The following is a 21,780-nucleotide window of genomic DNA, read 5'->3' on the forward strand; positions in this document are numbered from 1 at the left end:
ACTGAAAACAAACCATTATCTCGTCTCACACAAACCCAACATTAACAGTTTCACAAAATGAGTGTTTTCTAACAGCTGCACCTAAATTTCATCAACATGTTAATAAACACATTAAATAATAATCATTCTGAACAAGACAATTCTGAGAACCCACCTCTGCCGTTCTGTGGTTACCCAAATTGGAGCCACATCAACTACAACATTTTCAATCTTCTTTTGCTGACATGTTTGACTTAAATGTGCAGGATGTATAGAAGATACAGAAATCTCACTATCCCTGCGTTAAATGAATGTGGATGCAAACGCTCGTGAAAATATTACTTATAGATGTGCTTTGGGCAAACCTTTGCTTGGCATGTACTACCAGACTCATCCACCTTCATCTGCCACCACCCCTTAGTCCTGAGCTGCAGATCTTCAATCATTTGAGCCTTAAGCTGTCCCAATATACGTCAATTTAGAGTCAAAGACCTGCATCTTCCCTGTCCCTGCTTGCCCAGGGTATCCACACCCGGCCCCAAGAATCCCCAGCACACTCTGTCAATGGGTTTTTTAAATTATAATTTAATACCCCCCTAAAAGCAGATGTCACTTATGGCACTGGAAGAGTTATTTTTGCTTAAAATATCTTTTTTTTTAGGGCGGGGGGGGTAACCTTCGACAAGAAGGTTTTTGAGCCATCCCTAGAATCTCCTTCTCATGGGGAAGACTCGAATGGCAACATCATGAACTGAACCACATGTAGGCACTTACACAAATATATGGTCCCTTCTCATTTCTCCCCTAACCCGAAACCACGATCTTCAAGCTTCTCCTCTCCGTTCCAGGAACCGTGTTGCCCTGTGGCCACCACCAACACACACGTCCCTTCCCATTTCCCAGTGGCAATACACAAAGCTGCTTGTGAATGCTGGAAACGGGACAAATCCTGATATTTGCCTTCACAGACCTCCTTAGCTAAGGGAAATTCAGCGAGCAATCGCGGAGCAAACTCTGAATAAAGCAAGTGAGGGTTTCACCCTGTGTTCTGACCCCGCGTATCTCGCCCAGAACCAATTTATAAAAGTCACCCAAGAAAAATGGCGCTAATCCATTTACAGCAAAATACAGAAAAGGTCCCCAAAGGGTCAGCATAAAGCATGCTTTTATTGACCAATTTCCACCAGCTTTACCTAAAAATTCCCACCATCCATTTAATGATTCGCTGCACCGAGGATATCTACGTTAGAAGACAGCAGAAAAAAAAAATGAGCATTTTTCTGCTATAAGTGGGAAACATAAACATATTTTGAAACGTTCTTGCATTTGGTTCCTACGGCAGGTCTCTAAAATTGATTGAAAAAGCAATCACAGTATTCAAGTTTTCTCTGCTCCTTTTATTTTCATTTTCCTTTCCTAAGAGTGTGGTACATAAAAATAAACCAGGAAGGATGTTGGAGGTTTCACACGACCATAAACCGACGGGAAAGCTGAGACAGAGCAGATATGGACAGTCACCCGATTGAAAAGAAGGGATCACAAAAGTGAAAAATACTTTAAATTGTGACTTGGCTGCTAATTTTGTCATCATAAAGGTGCTTAAAAATGGACCAGTCATGCTTTATTATGCAAATAAAAAACAAAAAAAAAATTAGGAGCATGAATAAAGGCTCATAATAAATTATCTTTATGTTTAATTAGTGCAAGGATATGGGTCCAGCAAGAAGTTGTGGACTTAATGTCATCTGATGTGTTCAGCAAGGTGTAAAATGAGGCAGGGAAAGCCCTTGGATGGGTAATGGCACATTCTGAATGTTCTCACGGAAAGTCCACCTGCAAAAGGCTGTCAGCTCCCAAATTCTGCACTTCTCCACATCTGCCTCTGGAAATTTTCCTCTGTTCCTCCCTGTGGATCAAAATCTCCAAAAGTGAAGATTTAAGGATAGTTCCACAAATTCATACCACAACTTTTTTTTCCTGCATTGTGTCTTGTCTATGCTGACCTGCTCCCTGAAGCCACAGTCAAAATATCAACCGAAATCAAATCAGCTCTTTTTTTCCTAGCAACGCACGCAACCCAAAGTCAACTCCTTGAATTAGATGCAAAAAATCCCCAAACCATCAATGGCTGGGATGGGAACTGAACACCACCCTTGGCCAGATGTGCTCTGCTCCCTCCCGGCCACCACACCGCTGCCCTCTTTTGTGTTGCGTCCTCCTCTGGTATCACCGTTAAACTTGAATATGTCATTTATCTATCTTCAAGGTAATTATTTCAGGCTTTTGATAATTTATTATGCACGGAACATCCTCCGCGGGCCAACCAGGTCATTCCCACCTTCATTCAAACCTCTCTTGGACCCTTGAGCTACCACCACGCCTGCAAGAAACGATGCAACCAAAGGCGGCAAGTAAGGAATAATCTATAAATAACCTTGAATTATGGCACGGCTACAATTTAGAAACAGTCACTGGGGGTTTCGGGGACAAAAAAAGGAAGGGAAGAGGCAACGATGTTCCACCTCCTGCAAAAGCAAAGGGTCAAATACAGATCTGGTGCCAGTAGCTGAGGTTGGTGTGGATGGTACTGGCTAGTGGAGATAGACTGGACCTAAGGATTATCTCCTTGAGGCCACCCTACGCCTTCAAGACCTGTTTGATTATTAAAAACAAAGCAAAAGAGCAAGCAGATAAACCCAGAGGCAAAAGCTGAAGCCTGTCAAGAAGCTTGTTTTTCACCACCGCAGTAAACTCACAGTGAGATGCTCCCCTGTCATTATTTCATTACATCAATTTCAACACTTGCTAACCTATTAGAAGAAAAACATTTAAAATAATTTTCCTCATCAGAGGAAAAACAACCTCTCTCATTACCTACATATGGATCGGTGCCAAACGATACAGGGTGGAAAAGCACTTTAAAAGGAAAAAGCCAAGCTGATACCCATGTAAAAATACTGAGAGGGAATTGAAGGAATAGCCCCTGGGAAAGGCACATGGCACAGAAGGGAGGGGGTTACGTCTGGATGAACCACCCACCATCAAATATTTGGAAAAGAGGATCTCAAGAGGGTTCAAACCCTCACATCTACTCCAATGACAACCAGCCCACACCATCAGAACACACGTCCCCTCTTCCCTCCTCCACCCTTCACAGCCCAAGGCCTTGGGGCTCAAGCTCAAGTTGCCATAAAGAAATAAATAAGATAAAATATACAGATATATGTAATTTAAATAATTTTTCGGAGGCTTTGTGCTACTGCAGATTTGGCATCATTGTCTGAGCCCTGCCCAAAACTTTTCCCTTCTGATTCACGCGTAGAGGAGTTGGAACACTGACTTAGCTGCAGATTATCAAGGGATTTTGTTTTCTTGGCCCCATTAGGGCAATTTCTTTCTCTCTTTTTTTTTTTTTTTAATGCTGATGAAAACATGTCAGGCTAAGACCAATGTTCAGCGAAACAAAAGTGAAGGTGCCAGTTGTATCATAGAGGGTGTTTGGTCTCTTCTCCCAAGTGGCAAGTGATCGGACGAGACGAAATGGCCTCAAGTTGTGCCGGGGGAGGTTTAGATGGGATATCAGGAAAAAATTCTTCCTGGAAAGGGCTGTCGGGCATTGGAACAGGCTGCCCAGGGCAGTGGTGGAGTCACCATCCCTGGAGGGGTTTAAAAGGCATTTAGACGAGGTTCTTAGGGACATAGTTTGGCGCCAGAGTTGGGTTATGGTTGGACTCGATGATCCTAAGGGTCTCTTCCAACCGAAATGATTCTATGATCCTAAATGCCTTCCTCGCTTCCAAGCTGATTTAATGTTCAGGAGCTCTTATTCTCATTATATCAAAAATGGAGTTTATTTTTGAAGTTCACATCTTTCCAGACACTCAAACACACCTGTCTGAGCATCTCGGCTCCCACGTGAAACTCTTTGCATTAGCTCACTGTCAAACCAACATTTTGATTTGAAAAAGTTTTTCACTCCTTTTCAAAACTTCAACCAGCTCTTCTCCGTATCTCCAGCACTATGGTCCTGGTGAATTATTAATGTAAAAACTACTTGTTCTCCTTCACCTGAAATGTGACTTGATGGAAAGCAGCTTTTCTGGTCGCTCTTCAGCCCAGCTGTGAAACATAACGCCAAACGCAATTAAGAGACGCTCAACCCGTATTATCGGTCCGAGGCCGTGATACAGAAACATCAATATGCATTTATACACAGACAGACAATTCATTTCAATTAAGAGATTTTGTTGGCTTGTCAAACCAGGCAAGTATTGCCAAATTATTTTTAAGAACCTAAAAAACCAAGTAAGCCCTGACACCCTCCGGCTATTTGTTGGTTTACACTCAACAGCGAGTAGATCCCGTTTGCCTGAGTCCATTTGTCATGGACATTCCTCCCTGATCTAACAGCAGGTTCTTATCTTCAGAGCATCACCAGCTGCTTAATCTTAATCTCTTCTCTTTTCTCTTCCTTTTTTAAATTTTTTTCTTGATGTTTCAGACAACAGTCTCTGCTTTGTGGTGCCGCAATTGCTCTAAGTCCTGTTTCTTGTCCCTTCCAGCGGTTTTTGGCAGATGGTTCATAGGAAGGGCTAAAAACCATCATCATGGCCAGAAGAATTAGATGTTGCCCTAAGCAGGGACAATTCTTAAACGTAGCATGGTCCACCAATTTGAAGAGGCAATGATAATCAGGAAGCCATGGACTGTTGGTCACTCTGACCAACTTTTGGTTAACTCTTTAAGGAACCCACCCAACACTCACACACTCCTGCTGTCGTATAAACTCTTTTATCTGCAGAACCAAGAAAATTCACCTTTCTAAAGCATGTGGCAACTCCCCAAGTCCTTCTGATATAAGAAATATTATTTTATTTGCTCCTGGATTTCCGACTGAGCACTAGAGATGGAATCTGGATGACGCTCTGGCTGCTCCTACACACACGCTCCCGCAGGTTGTGCTTGTTCCACGCTTTGGCTTTACCAACCAGAAAACAAGTGCATCTTGTACACAAATTCATCAGGAAGCCCTAGGAATGAAATCAAAGTCCTCCAACATCCACTGATATTAAAAGAGACGAATCTGAATGTTGAAACGTTGCTTTTAACCCAGTGGGTGTCCAAGGCGCGAAAGAAATGGCCAATGTTGGGTGCTACCTTTAACCTGGGAATGAAAAAATGGGCTTTAAATGGAGAAGCGAATGAGGGCACAAGAGCCACCTTCCAGATGGAGCTTCATTTTGAGACCATCTCTACAAGCAGATCGCCTTTGCTGATCTAGGAAGGGAGTTTTCCACATGTTTCTCCCAAACACACATCCCTACAAGCCTGCAAATGCACTTACTGCACCACAGCAGCATTTTCTTACATCACCCATGGAGACCCAACACCATTCCCTGATGGTTTGCAGACCACACACTGTTGTATCAGCAGCAACGCAAACAGTGAAACCAAAGTGTTTCTTCTTAAAGGACGGGAAACAGTTCTTCAAGTAACTCTAGGAAGACCCGAAACACATATAGTTTTATTTTCAGGTCGATGATTCAACTAGCACCTGGATAAGAACTCTAATGCACCAGCTCGTGTACATTTTTGCAGTTAATACTTCTAGGAAAATGGGCAAATGGGTCATCTTCACTAGTTCGAAGTGGTGATAAAGTGCCATGGGAAACAACAGAACAGGAGTTAAATATGAAATGCCACATTAATACCAAAGAGGGGTGTTCAACCTGTCACCAACCCGCCCTTAATACAGTTTCTGAGACAACCCTTAAATGAGAAAAAATACAGTTAAGCGGAGAAATCTCAGTGGCTTCTGCTAGAAGTGCCTTGGAGCTCCCTGGGAGGGTTGAATGTTTGGTTTGCTTCCTTTTCAAGCTTGTTTTTCTTTCAATTGTATGTGACTCAAGAGGTTATTGAGGCTGCCGCTATTCATGCAAACAGGAGTCAGATGCAGCAGAATGACCATATATTTTTCCGTCCTTTAATGTTTAAAATGATTGACTATAGACATCATTTAGAGCTAACGGGATAGATCTCATCTCAGTCGCACTGGAAGAAATCTGGTGTAACTCCATAGACTTCAAGGTCAGTTGAGACGGGAATCTAGGATACCACCTTCACAAATTCAATTCTTTCCAATTCTCTCTTGTCTTTACCTCTTCCAGCAGCTGTAATCAGCACTTAATTAATTAAAATAGCACACAGCCCAGGGCAGGGCTCTCCCGCAGAGTTGTACCATTTTACCCTATTTTCCCTCCATGTAGCAGTTTACTTTACAGAGACACAAGGTCCCTGAATATTTTAATTAAGGACCATCCCAATGGTTTAAATTCCCCAGCGAGCCCTGGGTCAGGCCCATAATGACCAAAACTGGGGCCGCAGAACCTGGTGTCACGCAAGAGCTTTATGGTGCCGCTCCATGGGTCACGCAAGGAAAAAGCTTTCACCGTTCGTACATGAAGTTCACGCAAGTAAAAATCACAGCACAAAACCAGATCATTTGCAAAAAAGAAAAAAAAAAAAAATTACCATTCTGCCAGCTTTGTTTGTGTGAACAAAACCATTATTTTATTTTTTTTTTTAAATAGAAAGGTCCTATTTACATATTAGCAGCAAGGGGGGAAACTTTGAATTTACTGCCTTCTCTCAATTCTTTCAGATGTAATTGAGAGTGTGATTAACCTTTAAACTGCTAGTAAAGTTTATACGCCCCAGCAAGAACCTTTCTTTCTGCCAGTGGAGGGGAAACCCAGCATGCAAGGAGGAATATTCTGATCGTAGCATCCCTGCATCTGTTTTTCATTTTTTAATTCTCCTGTTGACAAGCCCCTTGCTTCAAAATCATGGCTACTTCTCTGCAAGCCTCCTACCAAATGCTGCTTGTCGGGGGGGGGGCAGCCCCTGCCAAAAAAAAAAAAAAAATATATATATATATATGGAGAGAGAGAGCTGCTTTACTTTTCCTTTTAACAATAGATTAATCTCTCTTTTGTTCTCTGTGAGAACGAGGTGTCATATTTCAAAATGCACTTTAAAAACAGGTATAATTAAACCTCTGCAAAAGGATGGAGGCAGAGAAATTAGCAGCAAAAAGTGGTAATAAAGGCATTTTAGAGCCTGCGTGAGCTGCAAGGTACTTCAACCCTCCCCCTCGCTGTGCAACTACAATTACATTCCGTGGTGGGAAAAAAAAAAAAAAAGTAATTATAAAAATGAACTTTTCCTCAAAAAATGAGCACGTTGTAAAAAGATTACTCCTTTGAACATTCGAGCGCTTCAAAAGACGGATGAATTAGTGCTGACAACTCAATAAAGTAGCCATCAATTATTTAAAATGCGATGGCTCTTCTCATACAGCGCTTCTGATTAGGAAAACATTTGAAAAACTACAAATTAGAGTTATTCTTCCTAAATGAAATGGGCCCAAGCTTCAAATGCAAGGGAAAAAAAAAGAATGTGACTTTGAATGAGCCTGGAAAGAACACAGGCAAGTTTTTTCTCTTGAAGCCGTCTATAAAGTGCGTTGCATGAGACTGAGTTGCTACAGTCTGGATTTGGGATGAACAAAGCAAACCAAGCAGAGGGAAGGGAGAAAATATCGGTGCTTTTGTGATAGAGAGATACAACCTTCAGCTAATGGGTGCAGAGAGAGCCAAAAAAACCACAACCAAGATCCCAAACTCTACCACTGCTGTGCTTTGAAAAAGCAAGTAATTAAGCTTTCTTAATGAAAAGATATTTAGGAAAGAAACTCATGAAGTGTTGTTGGTGATGGAGCGATATGGATCTCCTTTAAATGACGTTCATCAGACTTTGTCTTGGTACGTACTCACGAGTGGACGTTAAGAGTCCCCTGGACATCGCAGATCATAGAATCATGGAACGATTTGGGTTCCAAGGGACCTTAAAGACCATCTAGTTCCAACCCCCCTGCCATGGACAGGGACATCTTCCACTAGACCAAAGCCCCGTCCAACCCGGCCTTGAACATTTTCAAGGATGGGGCATCCAGAGCTTCTCTGGGCAGCCTGTGCCAGGGTCTCACCACCCTCATGGGGAAGAATTTCTGCCTTATATCTAATCTACATCTACTCTCTTCCAGTTTAAAGCCATTTCTCCTTGAACAGATCTCATGAGGAGCAGCTGAGGGAGCTGGGGGTTCAGCTGGAGAACAGGAGCTGAGGGGAGACCTTCTGATCTCTGACCTGCCTGAAAGGAGCTTGGAGCCAGGGGGGGTCGGGCTCTGCTCCCCAGGAACAAGCGCCAGGAGCAGAGGAAACGGCCTCAAGTTGCGCCAGGGGAGGTTGAGGTTGGATCTGGGGAACAATTTCTTCCCGAAAGGGCTGTGGGGCATTGGAACAGGCTGCCCAGGGCAGTGCTGGAGTCACCATCCCTGGAGGGGTTGGACAGATGGAGATGAGGTTCTCAGGGACGTGGGGTAGTGGAAGTGTTGGGTTAATGGTTGGACTTGATGAGCTTGAGGATCTTTTCCAACCAAAATGATTCTGTGATTCTATGATATGGTCATTCATCACAGAAACGACCCTAGCGAAGTCAAAACACTGGTTTAGAACTGAAGAAACACCTAGGAGAAAATGCAGCTGGCAGGAAAGAAAAGCTGGGTGAAGTGTTCCTTCTGTGGTTGCTCTATCTGAGACTTCACACTTAGGTTTTGGAAGCGCCGCTGGGTGAAGGAGAAGGCCAGCTCTGCCTCTGCATCCCAGACATGCTCTCCTGCCACGGATGCTGTAGCTTAACGAGGTTACAAATGAGAAATGTGCAGCTTAAGCTTTAAACAAACAGCAGGGTGGCCGAAGCTAAATGGCTTCTCCTCTGGACAGAAAGATAAGAGGGGCCGTTTTCCGACACCAGCCGTGTGGGCTCAGCCATGTGAGGCAAAATGAGGATTTACGAGCACAATATTGTTGCTGAAGGAGCCTGGCTGGGCTGTTTTGGTAATTAAAATAATCAGTCAAGGCCTGTAACTGAGGCTGGGGCAGATAAACGTTGTTTATTCCCAACTTCTGAAAAAAATAAAGACTGTGAGAAGAAGAAAAATCAAAAATAAAATAACTTACAGGGAAGTTATAGTGGTTATACCAGTCTAGGGACTATTCGATGAACTGGCACTGAAAAACGTCTGTACAGTCCAGGGTGAGGATGAACACTGTAAATACCACGACAGAAAAGGTCCCTTAAAAGGTTTAATCCTACAAGATATGGATGTTTCTCCCATCACCCGAAAATCTCATATTAATTCAGGAGTAAGAGAAAAGGGATAAAAGCCCTACCAGCTCATCACATACCACATCTACAGAGATGGGATTAATCCAGAAGCTGTACAGGGAATTGTGATGACACAGACAGGACCTGCTGGTGAGATGTCAATCTCCAAGGCCAAGAAGAAAGTGACGGCTACTTTTTATTTCTCTCTTTTCTTCTTTTTTTTTTTTTTTTGCCAGGCCATCTCCAGCATGCGAGAATGAGAGTATGATTCTCTTTCCACTTTGGCTAGAGACTCATTTATCAGACTAATGACCAAAAAAACCCGAGAGAGATAGAAAATGTGCAGAGGCAAAGCCAACCCCTCCTCGTACCCATTCCAGCTCCCAGGGTGACCTCGGGGGCCGAATGTCCCTTCTGCCCCCTTAGAGCAGCTGAGCCCCATGGATTCACGTTGGTCATGGAGATATCTGCATTGCCCTTGACTGCCGGCTGCTCTTCCCACGCAGGCCAGGAACCGAGGATGCCTTTGATAGCCGGGAAAGTCAAATAATTTTCAAAAAAGGCAACTTTCCGAAGGTGGGATTGACAGGGCGCTAATGCATTTCAGTCCCTGTCAGCAGATGTGTCAGAAACCATTACTTCTCTCCGGCTTGTCCACCCAAAAAAATCTTGCCGCAGAAAGATCAGAAGAGACAGCAGCTGGTCTGTGCCCTCCAACCTACCCTGCAAACACCAGGTTTGACCCTGTTCCAGCCAGGTTTCTCACCTTTGGGCTTTTCCAGCCTGAAGCTGCTGGTTCCCAAGGACGTCCAGAGCAATGGTCATCGCTTTTGCTCAAACCCGGAGCTCAAGGTTGGAAACGGAGCTTTCCCAGCCCCAGTCCTACTCCGAAACAACCCCGCAGACACAACCCCGAGCAAGCAAAACTAACGGTATGAATTCAAGCTGAATTATTAGCTCTTGGATCCTGGGAATAGTGTTGGTTGATGCACTACAAAGACACAGACTGAGAGATAAAGCCATGTTAGAAAGGCTGTCTTTGAATAGCAAGTTTTACCAATTAATCAGAATCAGAATCATTTCAGTTGGAAGAGACCCTCAGGATCATCAAGTCCAACCATGACCTAACTCTAGCACTAAACCATGTCCCTAAGAACCTCGTCTAAACGCCTTAAACTAAATTATTGAAAAAACATGCAAGATTTACTAAACAAAAACGCAATGTAATTGCTAAGAGACACAAGACTGGGTGATGCCTTTTTATTAACAGGTCTATTTTGCCCATAACATCTTTGGTTAGACTTACTGACGCAACCCCTCCATATACACTTCCCTTGTGGCTAGACTGACCCTAGTAGCACGAAACGGGGAGGTATATTTTAATACCACCAGAATAATTTAAACCAGAGGTCACCCATAACAAGATACAACCATAGGTAGAAGTGTGAAAGCCATAATGTGGTCCTCAGATTAGTTATTCTAATTCACACCGAATGGCGTCTTACATGGATGCAACAGCTGCATCATGTGTAGGCTTCAAATTTGCACAAGTAAAAATAATACGTGACTTAAACGAAGACTCCTGGTCTCTTATATATCATACATGTGACAGAATAAGGGACAGCAGCCAAAAACTGGGGCTAGGAAAAAGCTTTCCAGCAGGACAGCAGTGCAGAATGGCTCCATCTCTGGAATTCTTGAAGACTCACTGAGACGAAGACACAACTTTGGTTCTGGGCCAGAGGTTCGAGCAGATGAGACCAACTCCCAGAGGTCCTTTCCAATTAACGTAATTGCAATGCTATGATACTGGGTATGTAAATACTAAAAAAAAACGGTTATTGAAGATCTGGACATAGTGGCAACTCATAATTTGTGAAGTTCAAATCCAGTCTGGGTTGGTATGGGCCAAAACTTGCTGTCATATGACAGACACTTGTGAGGTGAACAAAACAAGTTGGTGGGCTCAGGTCTCAAGTCATTTTGCCCCCAACTCTTACTGCTCTCAATCAAGACCTGGGCTTTTACATTTCCCTGTGGTGCTAATTTCTATCAGAGCATGTTCCAGGTGATTTTACCAGCTCTCAAAAAGTTTAACTGGGAAAGAGGTTCTCACATGTTCCAGAGAGAAACCACATGGCCAAGACCAGCTTGGTGTTGAGCCTCAGGTCATGAGAGATGGGGAATATTAACCTGGATTCAGCGCCGAACGAATGAGGGTCGTGTGGATTCTGGCCAACTCCAATGCAAGATTGTACCCTCCTATGGAAGAGATACCCAGTGACGGCAGCGATTAATAGGCTACAGAGACCTCAAACGTGTGACTTTTTCCTTCAGGTCAAACACGAGTCACATCCGTGGGACGGTTCGTAAAACCTGACTTTGCTTTTCCAGATCCGGAGAGGAAGAAAATGATTCTGCCTGCAAGGCTGCTTCAATATGTCCATATGCAATTTAAATCCGTCCTCTACCTAGGTTTTACTGAATGTGCAAGTTAAACTTGATTTTTAAAATAAATTGAAGCACTGCCATAACAGTTTGCCTTAAGCTAGCAATTGCTTTTATATAACACAGAGCTCCACGATCAGCCCCAGTGGAGAACTTAACACATCTGCAGATGACTTACATGAGAGCCTTGTAAAAGCTCCCACAAAAGGCAGCAACCACATTAAATGTTCCCCCCTAGAGGAAAAATTATCTAAAGAAATATTGAAAGCAATAGAAAGAGTCAGACTCTAACAGTGGGATACTTTTGACTCTTATTTCAAACTGAAAAAGAGGATTCAGCTGGAAATTCTGCCACGGACGCAGTTGGTGGGTCTTAACCTCTTGACTTTTCGGATGTGCAATGGACAGAAATATACCACAATGGCCAGAGATATACCACACAGGAGATGAAAACATCTGCAAAGCACTTTATAGTGTTTTAGACACTATATAAAATTGAAATATAAGGACCAGAACCACAGGTGTTGCCTCAAAAGTCCTTGAGTGGGAAAGAATCAACTGATCAGCCACAGCTACTCCTTAATGGATTTTGATCATTGGAAGCCAGCCTGAAAAGACAACTAATTAGTTTACACTAATAAATAATAACATCCACTCACTATCAAAGCAGGCACCCATCGCTACTGGTGATCCATTTAAATGCCACTCGCTGTGACCATCCTTCTTCTTAATAACCAGTAATTTAGAATCATAGAATCATTTCAGTTGGAAGAGACTCTCAGGATCATTGAGTCCAACCATAACCTAACTCTGGCACTACCCCATGTCCCTGAGAACCCCATCTAAATGTCTTTTAAACCCCTCCAGGGATGGTGACTCCACCACTGCCCTGGGCAGCCTGTTCCAGTGCCCGACAGCCCTTTCCAGGAATAATTTTTTCCTAATATCCAATCTAAATTTGAGGGGAAGAAAAGATGCCCAAGCTACCAGTGATGTCTCCTTGGAAGGTCACAAGCGAGTGGCCTGGGATGAGCGGTGTGGGTGGTGGGGTAATTAGCTCCAGCAAGTCATTATCCTGAAAACAGCTGCACATTCTGACTTTTTAAGGTGCTTTTTGCTGGATTTTCAGCTCCTGGAGCTTGGCCACTATCACACCCATCATCTACATGATACTGCTATAAGAAACAACGGTTGCACTGATGCTTTAAAGGAAAAGTCCCACTTTGCTGCTATAAAGTGAAAAGATCAAAGCAACTTCCACCTTTTTATTTGTTGGATGGAGACAGGGAAACACGTTTTTAAGGCCAGTATTAGCAGTGACCACCAAGATTTATCACCTCGACACGAATCGTACAAGAGCAGGCTATATAAGAAGCTGTCGAGCTGCTCCTAGCCTAATTTAGTATTGATTTCAACACTTACAGCGTGAAGTTTAATGCGGAATAATTTTGAGATAAATTAGTTTCATGGTTATTCATTCAGTCTTAAGAGGAAAGGGATTTACAATATTGTACATTTAAGGATGCAAGAATGGCAAACAAGAGCATTCTCCTCCTCAAATGCAACATTTACGAAGGGCAGCTACTATTTTTTTTTAAAGCATAATCATTACAGAAACAGACGATTCACCTGTGAGGACACGATGGCACAGGATGCCTGAAAACCTCTTATCTACAAGCTAATTCAGCTCAAACACGTGCTGATAGTTATCAAAAAGCAGCTCTTATCAGCCTGGGCGGCGGGAACTGATAAATCCTGTGTTCAAATCACAGCGCCGGCTCCTGCCGCAGAAGCTTCAGAAAGATCTTGGGGATAGGAAGGAGTGGGATGGTTGAACCACGAACGACACAAGGCAGGAAAAACTAACACGACGCTGGGAGACCACAAGGCTCATTCCCACTATACACTGTATTTTCATCATACCCATGAGGTGATGAGGGCAAAAATTTCAGGCTCCAGCACTGTCAATGCAGAAATAGCTTTTTTTTTTTCCTTTAATGTAAAATCAATAAAATTATTTTAGGGAGCTATTTGGATCACTTGGTTCAAAGAGGCAGCAATTTTTCTTCTCTTTCACAAAATTACCCGTCTATAATGTCGGGAACAGGCAGACCTTCTGACCATGTACATTTTGACCAAGAATAATTCCAGTTCAAAATTATTTCCATCCATCATGAGGAACGAATTATAGGAGCTGGCCGAGACTCTTCAACCCCAAATGAACTTTAAGAAAATATATTGACATTATAGAACACATTTTCATGGCTACAAACGAAGCCGCAATCCACAGAAATACATCATTGCACTAAGAATCCAAAATGAATTTGTAAGGTTAACGACCTCCATGGTTCTGCTCCAAAGTTTGTGCGTTAATATTGCCATAAAGTATTTTCAGCTCTCAATAAGGTCAGACGCCTGCGCAGGTTGAGTTTGGGTTCTCAGTTTAATTCTCATGACAGAAAACAAAAGAAAGAAAAATACTTCAAAATATAACACAGAATACACCTATTTATTTCAGGATCTTTCAAAACGAACTCCAAATAATATCTTGAACAGATTCCTCAGACCATGAAAAAGTAGAATTTTGCCTTCTATTGTAACTCATGGTTTCAATCTTCAGATACATTTCCTGTTGTAGAAGTCAAAGCTGCCCTAATTTTGTTTTTTTTAACCCTGTTCTGAAAATCAAGTCTTGGAAGACTTTTACGTGTGTCACAGATTTGGTGTATTTCTTTTTTCCTCAGCTCTCACAATGCTGAGGAATTACGGGCATTTCTGCTCTTGTTTCATGACCATTCCTGCTGCATTTTTACTATTACATCTTACACCTGATGGGCACTAATTTTGCAACACCGAGGGTAAAAAAAAGAAAGACAAATGCCATCGAAACGACCTTCAGCTCACGAGAGGGCTCAAAATGAGATATCCAGAGATAACGCCTTGTTCTCACCTTACGTGAGACTGAGGGTGAAATATTGATGCTGAAATAATGTTTATTTCGGTAATTATTTACAATGGGTTGTATTCTTTCACTTTTCCGTTTTGATAACTTTCTGAGAAGGCCGGAAAGAAGTAGTTCAGGGCTGCTGTGCTGCTCCAAAACATCATTTTAACTCATGGAGGTTTTCTAAACCATGTAAAGAAACCTTTTCGCCACCTCCTAAGGAAACTGTCCCCCTCAAAAACTTCTGAAAACTCTCTGCTGGGATCTAATTTTGCTTTGCCTCTGAAAGAACCATCCCATAGGCATGGCACCCGGGCAGGAATAGCGTTAGTGACCATTAATATATGCAAAAATTCTAGCGATTTTCCCCCAAAATAATGATAGTTATTACTACTATTATACAGCATTATAATATACATGCTTTACAGTTACAGACTAAGATAGAAAGCAGCCATATAAACCTGGGGAGACGCGTGCTATTTCCTAAGAGCTTTGCAAATACGATTCACCCCTGAGGAGCCGATTTTACAGATAAGAGGGAATAATTTAAAAGGATTAAAAGGGCTTGACCCAAATCACAGCAAGAGTCAGAGCCGGCAGTCAGTTCATTCCTTTCAGTCCCATGCAACGCGTATAATTCAGAATTTTTTGGGGGCTTCCATACCGTCCTGTTACTCAGGTAGTTGGGACGCGAACTGTGCTTGTTGCTATTACTACTACTCCACATTAGAGCTTGGAAAAGCTGTTTCAAAAGCGACTTCTCATATAAATGCTCTAACTACAAAGCCAAATCTCTCTTATCTGGCCAGAGAAGCAGTACAGCAGGACATCGATCACAAACACGCCGCGCTTGGGCGGCAGTGAACCTCCTCTCTGCTCCTCCTGGTAGTTTGGCACGTGTATTTAGTCCGATCAGACGGCTCCGTGATTTGCAAGTGTCGCCAGAACTTCTAAGGGTGGCACATGTTATTGAAAATCTTGAAAATAAACTTCTATGGGAGGGATTTAAGAAAGCTGGTAATGATTTGTCGCAGTGGTTACAAGGTGCTTTAATAATGGTGCGCGCCCAGCAAGATGTGAAGATTGCCGTTGGTTTGATATATTTAACAAGAGAGACATATAGAATAATAGAATAGCTCCCCAGTTTAAGAAGGACAAGGAATTACTGGAGGGAGTCCAGTGGCAGGATATGAAGATGCTGAGGGGTCTGGAGCAGCTTTCTTGTGAGGAGACACTGAGAGAGCTGGGGCTGTTCAGCTGGAAAAGAGAAGCTGAGAGGGGATCTCATCAATGGTTATAAATATCTCCAGGGTGGGTGTCAGAGGATGGACCAGACTCTGTTCAGTGGTGCCCAACGACAGGATGAGGGGCAACGGGCACAGACTGAAGCACAGGAGGGTCCATCAGAATATGAGGAGAAACTTCTTTCCTTTGAGGTGCCAGAGCCTGGACCAGGCTGCCCAGAGAGGCTGTGGAGTCTCCTTCTCTGGAGACATTCAAACCCGCCTGGACACATTCCTGTGTGATCTGCTCTGGTGACCATGGATGAGCAGGTGGGTTGGACTGGGTGATCTCCAGAGGCCCCTTCCAACCCCAGCCACTCTGTGATTTTGTAATAGTCTGGGTTGGAAGGGACCTTCAAAGTCCATCCAGTGCCCCCCCTGCCATGAGCAGGGACATCTGCACCAGCTCAGGTTGCTCAGAGCCCCGTCCAGCCTGGCCTGGGATGTCTCCAGGGATGGTTCATCCACCACCTCTCTGGCCAACCTGGGCCAGGCTCTCAGAACCCTTCTCTTGCACAAGCAAAACATAAGAGCATGTAATGTACGTACACCTACCGACCTGCATACAGAGACTGGCAGAGGAAAGACTGCACCAGTAGTGACACTGGAATAGATCACAGCTACACATTCAACATTGAGACAAATGTTTTTGGTCACAGAATCATAGAATGGTTTGGGTTGGAAGGGATCATCGAGTTCCAAGCCCCTGCCATGGGCAGGGACACCTTCCACCAGACCAGGTTGCTCAGAGCCCCATCCAACCTGGCCTTGAACACTTCTAGGATGGGGCATCCACAGCTTCCCCGGGCAGCCTGTGCCAGGGTCTCACCACCCTCGCAGTTAAGAATTTCTTCTTCATATCTAATCTAAATCTCTTTCAGTTTAAAGCCGTTACTCCTTGTCCTATCACTACACACCCTTGTAAAAACTCCTTCCCATCTCTCCTGCAGGTCGCCTTTCAGTATTGGAAGGCTGCTCTAAGGTCTCCCCAGAGCTTCTCTTCTCCAGCTGAATACCCCAACTCTCTCACCCTGTCCTCCCAGCAGAGCTGTTCCAGCACTCAGATCATCTTCATGGCCTCCTCTGGACCCACTCAAGCAGGTCCATGTCTTTCCTCAGTGGATGTACAGCCAGGTCATGGTCAGACACACACAACGAGTGACATACTGCAGTTCACTCAGCTCCTACCTGCAGAAGAGGCCGCTGCACACCGAGGATCTTCATGGTATCTGCATTAGCCAATATCTTCAGGGGATCAGATGCCTTCGTGACGCCTTCGATCTCTTTATTGATCTCAGCCAGGACCTGATTGAGGAAGATGTTCTTGATGTACATGGTGAGGAACTCGCGGAGCGGACACTGCTTGGTTGGGCCAAGCTCCATGGCGTGCTCGATCTCCTGGATAAACCTGGAAAACAGGAGGGGAAAGATGCAATGTAGTGAAACAATGGCGAGTAGAAAAGGTCTGTAAGGTAGCATTCAAAAACCCAGAACATAAAATGCCAACAGCTGGTGAGAAAAAGACTCAACAGCTGAAGAACAGACAAAACGGGGAACTGGTGAAAATCCACAACCTGGGAACAATTTGTGCTTATCCATCCAAAAATCACTGACTGCTCCATTTGAGACATGCTAGAAAGGCATCTTTTTAAAAATAAAACCCCCACGAAAAACATTCAGGATGGCAGAAATGCCTTTGAAAAGACAAACTTCCTTATGGTGCTGGCCGCTCGATTCCCACAGGTGGGGTCCCCATCCCCAAATTGAACAGAAAGATATTTCAGCTTAAAGTCTAGAGATATAACTCAAAAAAAGCAATGCATATGCATCATGCTGATATCATACTGCATTATGTATGTCTGTATTATACTATATTTTTATTATGTGTTATTGTTTCATGCTAGGATTCCATTCCTGCGTATGCAGAACAGCGTGCCCATTCCGGGAATGTTTTAACACAAAACGTTTGCCTTCTCCTCCTGCAAAGTATCTTTAGCTCAGCGATGCCATCTGTTCAACACATAGGAGTTTCTTCTAGAAATTACTCTTGCTTTCAAAACTGGATGTATCAAAATGATTAGGAATTGAGTATCAGGAGTCATAATGGATTGAGACATGCTGTCCAAAAGGGAGAAATGTGTACGGTGTTTTCACAGCCCTCTTCATCAATGTACGTCACTGCCCTACAATCTTTTGTATCTTAATCTCACTCCTCAACCGGCTGGGATTGTTTTTATCTTTGTTTCACACAGCGGCAGCAGAAGCAAGTGTTTGACCTTGGATCTCCCAATACACCCTCTGCACCCCGAAACCCACCTCTTCTTCACCAGGGAAGACTTTGGTTTTTCCAATTGAGGCACCTCTAACAGCTCCAGCAGGGCCAGCACCTATCAGAGGTGCTCAGCACTAACCATTTTCCAAAACACTTCAACGAGGTTTGCTTAACTCTCCGTAATTTTCAGCCCCCTTCAGAGAACTGACTGAGCAGCTCCTGTCAATTTTGGCAGCACGATTTCTTTCAAATCTCAACAATTTGCTCCCTAAATCCTCCGTGATGTTGACTCCATCAGTCTAGAGTGACACATTTGGGCTGATACAGTTACTGCTTCCACAGGGAGACCCGCTCACAGTTAAATTTGCAGATTACGTCTCCAAAGAGAGACGCCGCATGGAGAAAAGCGCAAGGGATGGCAGTTTTATTCCCTGGCTTTCACAGATTGATAACGTGAATCGGTTTTATCAAACAGAGAAACAGCAGAGTCATGTGGGAAGAGAGCAGAGAGACCACCACCCAGCTTACCTCTGAAATCATAGACCTAATGTCACCAGCTTGGAGTGACAACCACCGATGTCCTTAAGGGAACGTTGTCAAGGTTGATGGGACCTTATTAAACTAACTTACTGTATCTTCTCATGTCTGCCAATAAATTTGCAGTGTTCTCCACTCTTTCTTTCTAAGTTTATTTACACAGCGCTTGTGACAGATAGAACACTCAAAAAAAAAGTGAATTAACTCTCAAAATATCTGCACCATGCAGCGAAATACCATTATACCTCTTCCAGATGGGAAAGAAGAGGCACAGCAGCTTGAATTTGAAACAAGCAACTTCCAGTGAAGCGAAGGGAACAACTTTTAAACTCTTAATAAAATCCAGCACATGCTTAAAAATGGCTAAACCAACAGAAATGGGAGAAAACTCTTAGAGAGAGAACGGCCACATTAACTATTAAGTGCTGACCTACGGCAACTGCTTATCCCACAATAGCTTGATGGGGTTTCTAAGTGTTTCCTATACCAGCGACTAAATTACTTGTGTGAGGCCGTAGGAAAGGTCAGCGCTAGCGAAAGGTGTAATCAAGGATTTTTGATTCCCAGTACCCGGCATTAATCGCCATTTCAGATCTCTCTGAAAGACCCACACCTTTATCTCCAGCAAACTTTACCTTGATTAGAGAACTGAGTCCTGGTGGTTGACGCGTTCTAAGAGGCTTTAATGTCTTGGTATAGACAAGACAACAGTGGTTCAATTAACACTGGTAAGGATCAAAAATATACCGCAATTTTACTTGAGACAAACCATAAAGTAATCACAGATTACGAGAAAGCTGCACAGAGCGATGACTCTGCAAGAGTCATTATGAGTGCTCAGCAACACTTGTGATAAAGAACAAATGGTCAAGAGCTTAGGAAAGCAGATTTAAACCCGAAGCAGGAAAAAGTTATTAAGAATGAAACTGTGCAAGGAATGGAGGACTAGAGGATATGGATGAGAGACCTTAAGTTTGAATGTTCATGGATAGCTCGATTAAATGATAATGGTAATGAAAAATAGACCATTTCTGAAGCCTTCATTTAATCAGAATGTCTCTACCAAAGGAAACAGAAACAGAAAAAAGGTCAAGAAAAGTGTACTATGGATGTCGGAGCACCTCTTTGAGCAGGGAACAGCCCTAAGAGTTCAGAAATTTGATATTCCGATGGTACAAATACCTCAGTACAGCTTAAAAGGACAACTGGGATCCAGTTTTCCGTGATCTGCTGTGGTTCAAGGACCCCCTCACTGTATCTTCACCAATAAGGATAAGTCCCACATCTGCTCTGCAAAAGGAGCACTTGAGGCAGCCACCGTGCAGCTCCAACCTTCATCCCATCAAGAGGAAAACCCCACGGAGCAGATGGCCAAGGTGCCCAAGCATCACAAGGTTTCAGATAAAGAGGTACAGCAGATTTGCACCAAGAATCCTTTGAACACGTTACATTGCAAGAGTGATACACCCTACATGTTCTGTATCAGGAGGATTATTCAGAATGCCAGTAAGAACAGATTCATCTACGGGGCTGGAGCACAAGTGTGATGGGAGCGGCTGAGGGAGCTGGGGGTTCAGCTGGAGAACAGGAGCTGAGGGGAGACCTTCTGATCTCTGAACTGCCTGAAAGGAGCTTGGAGCCAGGGGGGTCGGGCTCTGCTCCCCAGAAACAAGCGCCAGGACCAGAGGAAACGGCCTCAAGTTGCGCCAGGGGAGGTCGAGGTTGGATCTGGGGAACAATTTCTTCCCCAAAGGGCTGTGGGGCATTGGAACAGGCTGCCCAGGGCAGTGCTGGAGTCACCATCCCTGGAGGGGTTGGACAGACGGAGATGAGGTTCTTAGGACATGGGGCAGTGCCAGGGGTGGGTTATGGTTGGACTTGACGACCTTGAGGGTCTTTTCCAACCGAAATGATTCTATGAGTCTATGAAAGTCAAACACTGACAAGCTTGGAAAAGCAAGAATTGGAGTCACTTGTGTCACCTTAGTCGGGCTTGCTCTGCAAGATGTTGCAATATAATTTTTAATTACACATTGACACACTATTGCTCTCATCAGCAGATCCTTGTCTTGTCCTAAGAACAGGATGGTCGGTGCTCGCACAGCAAATGTCACAGCTCTGGGACTTTGCAACTCTCTGCTGCATGACTGGAGTAACATGCACCAGCAGCCAACTGTCACCTGCGTGAATCACTGTGACACCAAGTGAGATGCTTCTGCCACAAAGTCCCACAGGGACATCAGCACTGCGTCCAAGATTCCTTCTTCCTGCCTTCTCATTTCTTCTTACGGCTTCTGTTTGTGGGAATTTGGCCGCCGCTTCTCTGATCTTCCTTGGTTCCCAATCTCACTTGTTCATTTTACATTTCTCCTCTCTTCTTGGCACTTCTATCAGGAAGCGTCCTCCTCCAGGCAGATGGAACCCAACAGGTATGGAAGCCCAAAAATCACCATGAGCGGAGTCCTTAGCTCAGACGCTGGCACCTTTGCAATGTTCTCGTCCTTGGCTTGGTCCTGGATCGCTATGGGCAGAATTGTGCCCATCAGGAACTTCAACTTCTCCCAACTGGAAGCCTCTTATGAGAGTCTGAGGACTTCATTTCTTCAAAGATGTAAAACTAATGCAAATTTTGGTGTGTTTTCAGGGGAATGGCAAAAGGCTCACCCTTCACACAACAGCTCTTCTCACTGCGAAATGTGAAGATGCAAATTCCCAGCCAAAGAAAAGGTCACCAGAATTTGCCAACATGTACGACGTGTTTCTTCTTCTCATTCTCAGAAGGAACAAGTATTTTAGACACGTTTTTCTAAAAAAATATTTAGCCTCGGTTGGCAATGAAAGACGAGCCAAATTACAAGAAACTGAAAATGAAGTTTTAGAAATAAGAAGTATCGGGTGGCGTTAAAGACCTAACAGATATTTTCTATTTTCTACTTGGCAGAAACATACAGATACATTCACAACCACATACTGTGCTATTTATTTATTCAAATTTCAAATACTTATTCAAACATAATTCGGTCTTTATAAAGAAAAAACGTTCAACAGCATCTAAAAAAATCTTACGAGTACTTTCCACAAATGTTCCA

At 43.7% G+C, this 21,780-nt stretch overlaps 1 protein-coding gene across 1 annotated transcript in view; it reads right to left on the reverse strand.

The window, feature by feature from the left end:
• Window positions 1–21,780, reverse strand: part of EXOC4 (exocyst complex component 4) — a 415,407-nt gene that overhangs the window by 98,177 nt on the left and 295,450 nt on the right. Inside the window, exon 11 of the mRNA XM_065640979.1 lies at window positions 17,071–17,290. Coding sequence (XP_065497051.1) covers window positions 17,071–17,290 — 220 coding nt within the window. The remainder of the gene's footprint in view (window positions 1–17,070; window positions 17,291–21,780) is intronic.

The sequence above is a fragment of the Caloenas nicobarica genome, chromosome 1 (genome assembly GCF_036013445.1).
Source record: "Caloenas nicobarica isolate bCalNic1 chromosome 1, bCalNic1.hap1, whole genome shotgun sequence".
NCBI lineage: Eukaryota > Metazoa > Chordata > Aves > Columbiformes > Columbidae > Caloenas > Caloenas nicobarica.